We start from the raw sequence: 12,499 nt of genomic DNA, 5'->3' as shown, positions 1-12,499 counted from the left end.
GTGGCGCAGCGGAAGCCTGCTGGGCCCATAACCCAGAGGTCCGAGGATCGAAACCTCGCTCTGCTAATTTGTGTTTTTAATTCACACGTACTTCGAATTTTCCAAAAATTATTTCTCTTTAACTCTTTCTTATACTCTCATCCAGCAGAGTGGCGCAGCGGAAGCGTGCTGGGCCCATAACCCAGAGGTCCGAGGATCGAAACCTCGCTCTCTGCTACATTTTGTTTTTAATTCACACGTATTTCGAAGTTTCCATAAATTATTTCTCTTTAACTCTTTCGAATACTCACTAGCAGAGTGGCGCAGCGGAAGCGTGCTGGGCCCATAACCCACCAGAGGTCCGAGGATCGAAACCTCGCTCTGCTAATTTGTGTTTTTAATTCACACGTATTTCGAATTTTCCATAAATTATTTCTCTTTAACTCTTTCGAATACTCAGCCAGCAGAGTGGCGCAGCGGAAGCGTGCTGGGCCCATAACCCAGAGGTCCAAGGATCGAAACCTCGCTCTGCTAATTTGTGTTTTTAATTCACACGTACTTCGAATTTTCCATAAATTATTTCTCTTCAACTCTTTCTTATACTCTCAGCCAGCAGAGTGGCGCAGCGGAAGCGTGCTGGGCCCATAACCCAGAGGTCTGAGGATCGAAACCTCGCTCTGCTAAGTTTTATTTTTAATTCACACGTATATTTCGAATTTTCCATAAATTATTTCTCTTTAACCCTTTCTTATAATCATCCAGCAGAGTGGCCCAGCGGAAGCGTGCTGGGCCCATAACCCAGAGGTCCGAGGATCGAAACCTCGCTCTGCTAATTTGTGTTTTTAATTCACACGTATTTCGAATTTTCCATAAATTATTTCTCTTTAACTCTTTCTAATACTCAACCAGCAGAGTGGCGCAGCGGAAGCGTGCTGGGCCCATAACCCAGAGGTCCGAGGATCGAAACCTCGCTCTGCTAATTTGTGTTTATAATTCACACATACTTCGAATTTTCCATAAATTATTTCTCTTTAACTCTTTCTTATACTCATCCAGCAGAGTGGCGCAGCGGAAGCGTGCTGGGCCAATAACCCAGAGGTCCGAGGATCGAAACCTCGCTCTGCTAATTTGTGTTTTTAATTCACACGTATTTCGCATTTTCCATGAATTATTTCTCTTTAACTCTTTCGAATACTCAACCAGCAGAGTGGCGCAGCGAAAGCGTGCTGGGCCCATAACCCAAAGGTCCGAGGATCGAAACCTCGCTCTGCTAAGTTTTGCTTTTAATTCACACGTATATTTCGAATTTTCCGTAAATTATTTCTCTTTAACCCTTTCTTTTAATCATCCAGCATAGTGGCGCAGCGGAAGCGTGCTGGGCCCATAACCCAGAGGTCCGAGGATCGAAACCTCGCTCTTCTAATTTGTGTTTTTAATTCACACATACTTCGAATTTTCCATAAATTATTTCTCTTTAACTCTTTCGAATACTCAACAACAACGCAAAAAACATTTTAATCATCATCATTCATTTAATTAATAACATAATAATAAACTTGTTCTTGTACATTAGTATATCAAAATCAACATAGATTACAACCAACAAATACAAAGACTTCTGGAATATCCCAAATTCCTGGATATCTGTAGATTTCTTTATACTATTTAAAATTCATTCTGCGGCCAGAATTTGTTGTAAAACAAGCAAGGGGTCAGTTTAATGGTAAGCGATCGATTGGAAGTGTTGACTATTGTCACTAATTTCCAGTAATCTTTCAGAGGGAAAGGAAGGGCCTTCATTGATAAAACAGCGCTATTATTTACAATATTAAAGGATAGTAAATTCACAATGTTTGTGTGAGAACAACAACTATATCCATATATTGATCAATTGGAGAAAATTCGAAGTAGAACTTTCTCGAAATCAGAATTTCAATGAACCCATAAATGCATCTTTAAATTACATTGTGAAAACCATTTAGTCTAGTTTTTGGAAAAGTTAATGCCACAGTTATTTTGAATACAAACTAGGTTAGATTATATCCATGTAAAATTCAATCTAAACAAAATTGTATATGATTGTGTGCTAAAACACAAGCTGTATGCCAGTATGCATATATCATCCGTATGCTATATACGCAAAACAAAATTACAGTACTCAATACTGCACTCGCGAGAATTCTACAGTAAATTTACTTTAAATTATGTGACTCACACTTGTCCAATCAAGAATCTACTTACACTGTAGGTGTGTTATAAATATAACGCTAATCAAAGTCTCTGTTCATATGTGTACTGTATTATTATTATTTAAATGTTTGTTCACTTTGATTTCATTAAATATCTACATTAATAAAAAAAACTGTTCAATTCTTGTCAATCTTTCTAGTAATAAGGACGCCTTGGATTATTCTGAAAAAAAAAAATGGAAATGTCATTTTATTATTTTTATCAGGAGTAACTGTGTAAACAAGCTAAAACAAATAATTATGTTTTTTAATTTTTGTAAAAATAAGTAAATTTAAAGGCATTTATTATTATATATTTATTATTATACAAAACAAACCATGATATAATGTATTATAATTTTAAACAAAATGTAAATACTCACCAGAGGGTTAGGCCTAAACCTGTAGGCTAACATCATTCGTTTACGGTAAGCATCATACTCATTATCAGCATCCTCCTTGGTTAAGTCAGCTGGCCTCTCAATACCCAAGCCTTGGTTGTCTGACCTTTGTGCTGCCCTATATTTCAAATGTGAAAGTTGTAAAACTCCATTCCAGACTTTTTTTTTAGCTAATTTATACTTTGCTATCAAACACAAGTGTGTGAATTTCACTTCCATCTTTACCAATAAATGATGGGTATAACATGTGCAGAGAATGACATTTCTAGCCTACAGTAAGTCACACCATTTGACCACCACAGGCAAGATAGCCAGACATTGCCTGTTTAATATATGGCTTACAATTCATGATTTGCTCTAGCAAAAAATACTACAAAATGATTCCTTGTTCTTACAATATTCACTAAATACATTACAAATGAATTCAAAACAAATGTTGTTAACTGAGAGTCTTTTGTTGCGAAATTCACTGCAATGAGTGCATTAACGCTAAACCTACTAGTAGTACTATTATTTATAGCATTGTGTGGTATTTAGTGAGAATGTTAAAAAAGAAATATTTATTAAAGACACAAACTTGTTTTTACTCAATGAATTGCTTCACTAACCATAGTCATGTGATGCCCTTTTGACTAATCACGTTCTTGGATTTTAGTCTGTTTAATATCATTGTTTATCATAATTTTGATATATTGATGTTTTTATTTGAATACAGATACTAATTAATATGCACTATATTGCCACTAATAAATATTAAATATTTAGTATAGGACGCACCTGTTAACTGGAGCGGTTATTCCCTGAGCCTCTGACCCAAGTCCTTCTCCATCTTTCCAGCCTAGCTTCTGTAACATTTGGAAACCTACACAAAGAAAATAAAAACTTAAAATGTATAATTTCAAACAAATAGTAGAAAGCTGTGGGCCTGGCTTATTTCTGCCATATACTTCATTTTATTTATCGAAATGAATGCATTAAATATTACTAATAATTGCTACTAATAATAGGACTTTTGAGACATCCCCAGCAAATTTTACATATTTGCCAAGCAGCAGAAGCAACAGACAAGAAGAGATGCAATAAAATTACCATTTGGAAAACAGGAAATTGTAGAATAAATATATGAGGCTTGATTGTTGAGATAATTAAGAGTTTAAGGTAATTAAAATATTGATCATACATTTCCTTTGACATTCAAATACGGTCTACCTCAAAAAGAAGCCCACATAATATCTTAAAAAGAAGCCGGCCATATAATTATCTTAACGAGATAGACTTCTTTTCGAGGTTACTCAAACCACAGAGGGTGGGGGAAGGGGGATTCCTTTTGAGATGGGTTTTTTTTTTGGTATCCTCACCTTTATACCAAAAATATTTCTTTACCTATGTTATCAGCCTGTAATTTAAACTCCTTATAGTCCGAGTAGTCAGGTGTTCGACCTTCTTTCAAAGAATTCAGTGTTTCCATAAATTTGTTAAGTTCTTCTGGCGGTAGAAAATCTCCAAGATGATGCTTGCCTCTGCCAAAGGTTGTTAACTTCTCAGCATACTCTGCACAACGAAAAAAAAAATTATTTTTTATAACCTTTTCCCCTTTTGTCCAATGCTAGCTATATCACTAATATAGGCATCCAGGTAGCATTAATGTTTCTCCTATGAGACTAAGGCAGAAATCATGAATAATTCATGAGATTAATTATGAAATTATAGGGATCGCTATATACTGTAAAGCATGGACAGAGATCAAATACCTCATGTAAACAGTTGGTCAAGAGCATATCTGGATATTCACCCCCTGGACATTTACCCCCTGGAAAACTACCCCCGGAAAACTATCCCCCGGAAAACTACCCCCCCCGGACAACCACCACCTGGACCACTACCCCCTTAGGACAACTACCCCCTTAGGACAACTACCCCCTTAGGACAACTACCCCCTTAGGACAACTACCCCCTTAGGACAACTACCCCCGGACAACTACCCCCGGACAAATACCCCCGGACAAATACCCCTTAGGACAACAACCCCCTTAGGACAACTACCCCCTGGAAAACTACCCCCGGACAATTACCCCTGGGGACAATTACCCCTTGGGAACAATTACCCCCTGGGAACAATTACCCCCTGGGAACAATTACCCCCCCCCCCCCCGGTAATTACCCCGTGGACAACTACCTCTGACATAATAATAAGTAGGACAACTACTTCCTGGACAATACTCCGAGGGCAAATAATCTTTTAGGTTTTAGGACAACTACCTCCGTAGGACAACTAACCCCTGGACAACTAACCCCTGGACAACTATCCCCCGGACAATTACCCCCTAAGAACAATTACCCCCAGAGAATTACCACCCCCCCCCCCCGGGTAATTACCCCGCGGACAACTACCTCTGACACAATACTCCCCGTAGGACAACTACCTCCTACCTGGACAATACTCCGAGGGCAAATAATCTTTTAGGACAACTACCTCCGTAGGACAACTAACCCCTGGACAACTACCACCCAGAAAACTATCCCTTTAGAACAACTACCCCCCGGACGGACAACTACCACCCAGACCATTCAACAACCTGACTCTGCAACAGTGTATAATAGGAATTAATAACTATATTTTAATTCGTTACTTTGACGAATTACTATTCATTATTGTAAACAAAAGTAAAAGATTGAACATAAATATAGCCTGGTATAAACTGAAGATTGTCACACATGATCATAGGATAGTCGAACGTATTATATAGTACTCCCTGTATTTACTGTAAAGACTGGGAATAATAATAATAATTTTTGCGTCAGGACAATGCTTCGATAACCACTGGTCTTAAAAGAATTAATTTTTGTCTCAAATTTGTCATATATGTATTTTTGTACACTTGAAGAATAATATCACTTTTGATATTTGACCTCAATGTTCACTCACCGAATAAACGGCGATCTTTAAATAAATTCCCCTCAAATAAACGGTGACCATGTCACTCCCATGAAACATCATATGGAATAATCGGCGTCTATTTTCATTAGATTATACCCCCTCCCATTGAATAAACAACTTTCTTCCAATAAATGTCTACCTAAAAACCATCTAAACAATAAACAGCCCAGGCCGTTTTTTCAATAAATACGGTACTTTAAATCTAGCACATCTAGGTTCTAGCGTGCTGTTAAACAGAATAATCGGTTAAAAACGGGTGTTTCAAACTAGAGACCCGAGACCAGAGACCCGAGACCCAATACGAAAAGGGAGACCCACGTACGAAAAGGGAGACCCTACTATACGAAAAGGGAGACCCCACTATACGACGAAAAGGGAGACCCTAATATACGAAAAGGGAGACCTAAATATACGAAAAGGGAGACCTAAATATACGAAAAGGGAGACCCAATTATACAAAATGGGAGACCCAAATATACGAAAAAGGAGACCCACTATAAGAAAAGGGAGACCCCACTATAAGAAAAGGGAGACCCCACTATACGAAAAGAGAGACCACACTATACGAAAAGGGAGACCCTAATATACGAAAAGGGAGACCCAAATATAGGTCTCCCTTTTCGTATTGGGTCTCGTGTCAGGTCTCTGGTCTCGGGTCTCTAGTTTCGAAACACCCGTTAAAAACAGATGATTTCATTTTTATGTCTACTTTTGGATTGGGGGGGGGGGGTTAGTTGACCGGGGGTAGTTGACCGGGAGGTAGTTGACCGGGAGGTAGTTATCCTAAGGGGGTAGTTGTCCTAAAGGGGTGGTTGTCCGGGGGAGAGTTGTCCGGGGGCTTGTTATCCTAAGGGGGTAGTTGTCCGGGGGGGTAGATGTCCTAAGGGGGTAGTTGTCCGGGTGGTAAACATCCGGGGGGTAACTGTCTAGGGGGTAGGTGTCCTAGAACCGGTCAAGAGGTATAGGCTTTACTGGTGCCCTGGGTTTAATGCTCGTCAACATCATTCGTGTTAATATTGTAATAGTGGAAATAGATTATCAAGAGGGTGAGGTTATATTTAGGAAGTAATTCTTATCATAGAAAAAAATTAGGGTCATGCATTATTCATGATTTCTGCCTTAACATAATAAGAAAAAAATAATACGTCAGGGTGGGAACCAACTTTGAATAAATATATTGTTTTATTTAATTTTTTCTTTTTTTTACACGAACTCTAACATGAAATAATTAATGAACCTTGAGTTTTTTTCATCTCCTTCGATCTCAGTTTGTGTTCCCATGTACCGCCCTCTGTGTCTTCATCGCTGTCATATTCATATTGACGTTTCAACTCTTCATGATGTTGCTGTTGCTGCATCAGTTCTTTCTGTCTTGATATCACTGCATCATACATTGCTTGCATCTGAATGTATACATATAATGTTAATCATCCACAAATAGACAAATAGAGCAAAGTTTCACAAGAGTAAATCTAATAGGATTCTGTAGCATTTTGAATTAAGACTATCAAGAACAGTTACCATGGATTCACCACAAGCAGCTTTCAATCTATAACCTATGCATTGTGTTATGTACACACAATTAAAAATACTGTAGTTACAAAGAACAAAAGCTACCTGTTAAAACAAAGAGGCAATAATTTCAGTCGTTGTTTTAAAAAAAATCTTAATTAAGCATCTATTTTCTTCTTATTTTGGTAGGATAGGATAGGATAGATATATAGCTTTTTCACTAATATACTGTTTTGGTGAGCTCTCTCATATGGGAGCTTCAAAGTGCTGGAGAATGCAGCGGTGTAAATTGTTTCCCTGCTTTTATTTTTTTGTTATCTTAAGATATCTTATGGATCATTTTGTTTGTAAAGCGCTAGAATTAAACATTGTAGTAGGTGCCAAGACTACCATTATCATATGAAACGGAAAAGATCAACAATACTCCAAAATGATCTAGCATGCATAAATGACTTAATTCTAACCTAGGCGTGTGTGTATTATGTGTGGTATTTATTAGGACTGTTAAAATGGCAACATGTATTAAAGACACAAACTTGTTTTTGTTCAATGAATTGCTTCTTCTGTTCGTCACTAAGTTCCGACGTGCCCACCATTCCCACAGGATTCATAACTGAGGCAACGCTTAAAGTACCAACAGCTATTTTAGGGGGCGTTATGTCAGAATTAGTTTCACCCCAACGGCTCTTGCGCTTCCTCTTTCCTTGGAATGAGTCGTCGTTTGAAGGTTGACTAGATGATGGATTGTCTTTATTAGCTAACCATGCAACTAAAAACCAAAACAGTTTTTTAGATGAATATCATATTTTTATACAGGTTCCCAACATTGTTGCATCATAGTGTGAACCAAGATTTATGATTAAAATTGTAAAGCTTATATTGTGTTGGCTTGATATTGTGTTGATAAAAATTCAGTCAAATACTGTCAGGTTAGTTAAAATTAATATTAATTAACACATCAAATTTTATTTATTATTCCTCTGAATTGTTAATTACAAGCAGTGGCGTACTGGGTGGCTATGAGCACGCATTGGCTAAACCCAGGGGCCCCAAAGCATGAGCAGCCCAATGCAACTATCCAGCATTGGAAGTGCTAAACCAGGCACCTTTGTACCCTCTGTTACGCCACTTATTACAAGGCTGATTTATATGTACCTGTTTTGTCTGCAAACACCTGTTGTTTCTTAATTCTGTATTCACCTACTTTTTGCCGGTAGTAATCATGCAGTTTACAGCTTGTATCCGTAAGAAAACTAAATAAAAAACTTGTTTTTAGAGACATAATCTTCACAAAAACCATTTATTATATTAATACTGGATATATAAACACATCAGGCAAAGAACATTAATTCTAAACTGCCCGGTGATATACTGAAATTTAATTAATTAATTTTAAACGATAAAGATGAGGAAATCTGTGAGAATGAGAAAAAGTTGCCCCAACCGAGACGAGTATTAATCAAGAAAATTAACGTAATTTCCATTGGTAGTGTGAATACAGATTTCATCAAGCCTTACCGATACTTTGGGTTTCCTCTGTGGTTTTTGGTTGCTATGTCTTCAATCACCGTTCCTCCCTCTGCTACACTTTTTGCAAATGTCTCAATAAGTTTTCTCAAGTCAGGATCCTCTGGCGGTAAGACTTAAAGCCTCCTATGAGTATCAGCACATGAACCCCAGAGGGGGTGAAAGCAGAGAAGAGAAAAGCTACCCAAGGCTTTCTCAATTTTAATTTTTAGTAGAATTTGTAAATAAAAGGTTTTTAAATTGAAAATGTTTTTTCATTAATATTAATTATAAGTTGGTATTTTCTTTTCCCGCTTTCAACTAAATCACTCAATATTTAAATTATAATATTCATGTAAATTGGTGAAATATTTGCTGAGAATTTATACAAAATATTATCTATAGAATCTGATTTGAATGGTAGTAATGTATAATTATTACTTGATTTGAATGCATATTGTTTTCAAGGTAAAACTACAAAAAGTGGACTACTTTTCTACAATGTAAACCAGCTTTAAGGGAACACACAAACCACAGTGGTGTAACGACTATGAGCACCCACTGGCTAAACCCCAAAATACTTGATAGAGCCTAAACCTCTGTGTTACGCCACTGGCAAACCAGGGTATTCATGGAAAGTTAAATACAAATTTTCAATCTCTCTGAACATAAAAAAATGGAGATTTGTTTGTCTTGATAGATATACTTACTTTTTCCTGACGAGTCTTGTTCCTCGTCACTATCAGAATCCTGAAATACTGCTGGTTTTGAGAACATCATAGACGGTGGCGCTACTGGTGCCGCTGATTTGATGTATGTATTTGGAATTGGAGGAGGTGGGTAGTGAGTGACAGGTAAGGGGGCTGGAGGCTCTACCCGTAAATCTGTATCAACAATAACAAATTAATTAATAGTGTAGTAAGTTTATAAAACAAAATCCTAGTTAATAACACAGTATAACAATAACTTAGCCAGGGTGTATTAACCAACCGTGGTGAGAACGATACGTAATGGTGTATACGGAGTAGCCTATCTGTGTCATATATCTATTGATAGGCAATATACTCCCATGGCCTCATCCTTTGGATGGTACGTAAAGATGTTTGTACACTCTACATCAATGAATATGTGCACAATAAAGAACACTATTAAAAAAGAGTATGTTATTGTCTCCCGGTGTGTTGATCATAGTTTACTATGGTAGACGCTGAACTGTGGCTGCTATGGAGGAGCTTGTCCGTTTGAACTCATGATGATTAAATATGTATTTACATGGGTACATTGCTAGGACCTTTTGCATACAAATACTTAGTATACTGATACTCAGAAAACATTCCCTTATTTTATGAATACTGGAGGAACTGCATTCATTCAAAAAGCGAATTAATTAAATGACAGTGGTAATTGTTTAATTATTAAAAACATGCAATGTACTTCCACAATCCAACCTTCACCAGCGTTGGTGCAAATTCATTTTTTAGATGTGATTATGGAAGATGTCTGATTTGTTTTTCTTTAGTTCTGTATGTATTGTTACATGGATGACCTATCCGAATCAAAAGGAAATACATGAGAGCAAGAATAAACTCAGTCATTATTTCATCAATACAGTCTTACCTAATGGAGGAGGAGGTGGTGGCGGATTTGTGTTTGCAATTGAGATGAGAGATTTCTCTTCCTTATTAGCAGCTGCTTCTTGCATCTTTCGAAATTGCTCCAAGAAGCTGCCATCATTACTGAATGTATTCTGACCAGCACTTGGAGGCTGACTTGGAGGCTGACTTTGAGGCTTAGATGGAGATGGCGTCTCATTTTTCTTGAGTGATGGAGCTGGTGCTGCTGGCAATACTGGCAATGGGATGCTGTTCAGAAAAATAAAAACTAAAAGTAATCAATGTCAATTCATTAAAAAATGGGATATCTCACACTAAGTTCAAAAAGGTAAATTAAGGTACCTATGAATGCACAAAATACAGGTTCACCATGTTAAATGTTTTGGGCCATAATTAACTTTATTTACATATCGTTATTTCCAAACGTGCAACGCAAAATGTTAACTGGAAAGAGTATTACATTAAAGGAATAAATCATTATTTGCACAGAATAATAAAAAAACAAAATGGTAACTTTAAAAGTTATTTAAGAGAAACAATAAAAAACAAATGCAAGCAAGTGCAATGTAAGAGGCCAAAACAAATCTAGTTCTTTAATGATTTTCTTGGATACCATTTCCATCATCAAACGGATATCGTTAACCTCTACTGTTACGCAAATTAATAAAATGTTAACTTCATCCATTAAATATACTTAGGTCAATTTATACTAGCACGATAACGATCGACGATAAGTGCTGTGACGAATGACGATTCATATTATTGATTATTGACATAACATCATTTGATTCTATTTAAAAAAATATTATTTAGACAACATAAATGGTTATCCTATAGTTCCAGGATGAAATTTTTCCAAATTATTATTCTTTTGTTTTCTGACATAAGAAAAATGTATGTTTATTTTATTGTCGTCACTCTATCGTTCACCTTTACGTGTTCAGCCGAAAAAACTATATCTACCTTGAAGTTGCCAGTGAAGCAAGTTTTGCCTCCTCTTCTGCCAACTTTTTTTTCTTTTTCTCTTCCAGTTTTAGTAGAATTTCTTTCTTTTTTGCAGCAAGCATCTTTTCTTGCTGATTAATTGTTTGCAATTTATTACTTTGGAAACCACCTCTTCCTCTGTTTGCACGATATGCCATCTTTTTTATTTTTTTCAGCTTTGAAGAAATAAAATAAAAAACATTGTTTATTAATGAAACTACTACTAATGTCTCGAATCAATCTAGAAGCCAGCAGTAGGCCTACTCTATGTAGTAGGGCTAGGTATATATTCGCCTAGCGTATATAGCCTACTCTAGGCTAGGCCTCTTGACTCTTAGACAAGAGTTAGTAGGCCTAGGCTAGGCCCCTTTTTCTTTAATAAAATAAATAATAATACTTAGGTTAGGCTAGGCTTCTAAGTTCTAGGCCTAATAGAGAAGTAGCCATCCATGGACCATGCAGGTATCAAAATTAGTAACTAAAATTAGAGGCTAGAGGAATATACGCGTCTAGGCCCTATGCCTAGGCCATATTATAGACATTTCGGTGATCATCCGTGCTGCTGCTATTCTTCGGCTCCTACTCTATAAATAGCCTAGCTAGTTAGGCCTAGGGGCCTAGGCTAGGCCTAGTCTCTAGGCCTAGCCTAGCCTAGCTAGGTGTAGGCCTAGCCTAGTAGCTAGAGGCCTTCCCTAATAGGCCTAGGCCCTAGTAGTTTTAAATAAATAAATAACGATATAAACGTTAACAAGCCAAATTATCACCGTTTAAAATCCTAACTAGCAAGATTTAGGCCTTGAATTGTAGTAGTTGAACTTTATTCTCTGTACTCTCTCCTCTCTCGTTCGTTTATTTATAATTTTGTTAATAAATTAATAAATAGCGCCACCTTTGTTATCAGACAGAGCTCAGCAGCTGCAGCAGCAATACTCAACTAAAAATCCAAAGGCAAATTACTGAAAAAAATTACAATGCTGTGGGTATCAGTGGCTGGATCTCAATGGAGATACAAAAATAAAAAGCGAAAAGCTAAATCAAATCGATAAAGTAAACAGCCAGAAAAGTTAGCAGAGCTTTCGTGCAACACTAGCCCTTATCAGTGCAAGTGAAGGAATTTGGATAACGTCATAGTATAAAGCTGGCAAGTGCTGCCTGGGTGGACAGGGAATAAAAGAAATATAACAAAGGGAGCCAGGGTGGAGTCTGAATAAGAGTAGAAAACAAAGAAGGTAGCTTGGTAGAGATATAAACAATTTTGGAATGAGACTAAAAAACAGCTTAAATGGTGGTTAATATTGAAACTTAAATTTTGGTAGTCAATGGAATAATTTTACCAAT

At 36.9% G+C, this 12,499-nt stretch overlaps 1 protein-coding gene and 2 non-coding genes across 3 annotated transcripts; 2 read left to right on the top strand and 1 right to left on the bottom strand.

Annotated features, from left to right (window-relative positions):
- The first annotated feature begins 886 nt into the window (after positions 1-886).
- Positions 887-958, top strand: Trnam-cau (transfer RNA methionine (anticodon CAU)). The gene has a single exon. It is a non-coding gene; the product is annotated as a tRNA-Met (tRNA).
- A 75-nt stretch (positions 959-1,033) lies between these two features.
- Trnai-aau (transfer RNA isoleucine (anticodon AAU)) lies at positions 1,034-1,105 on the top strand. Its single transcript has one exon. It is a non-coding gene; the product is annotated as a tRNA-Ile (tRNA).
- A 397-nt stretch (positions 1,106-1,502) lies between these two features.
- Positions 1,503-12,008, bottom strand: LOC140062849 (SURP and G-patch domain-containing protein 1-like). Its single transcript, XM_072109221.1, has 12 exons — positions 11,926-12,008; positions 11,141-11,337; positions 10,182-10,426; positions 9,275-9,448; positions 8,577-8,700; positions 8,214-8,311; positions 7,595-7,827; positions 6,784-6,949; positions 3,992-4,159; positions 3,386-3,470; positions 2,591-2,726; positions 1,503-2,391 (listed from the first exon to the last, which is right to left on the bottom strand). The coding sequence occupies exons 2-12, from the start codon at positions 11,317-11,319 to the stop codon at positions 2,365-2,367; spliced, it is 1,635 nt and encodes a 544-aa protein (XP_071965322.1). The 5' UTR covers positions 11,320-11,337; positions 11,926-12,008; the 3' UTR covers positions 1,503-2,364.
- Between the last annotated feature and the right edge of the window lie 491 nt (positions 12,009-12,499).

Source organism: Antedon mediterranea, chromosome 11 (assembly GCF_964355755.1).
Source record: "Antedon mediterranea chromosome 11, ecAntMedi1.1, whole genome shotgun sequence".
In the NCBI taxonomy this organism is placed as follows: Eukaryota; Metazoa; Echinodermata; class Crinoidea; order Comatulida; family Antedonidae; genus Antedon; species Antedon mediterranea.
Note: the sequence above shows the minus strand (reverse complement) of the source record. Positions and strands in the feature narration are given on the sequence as shown.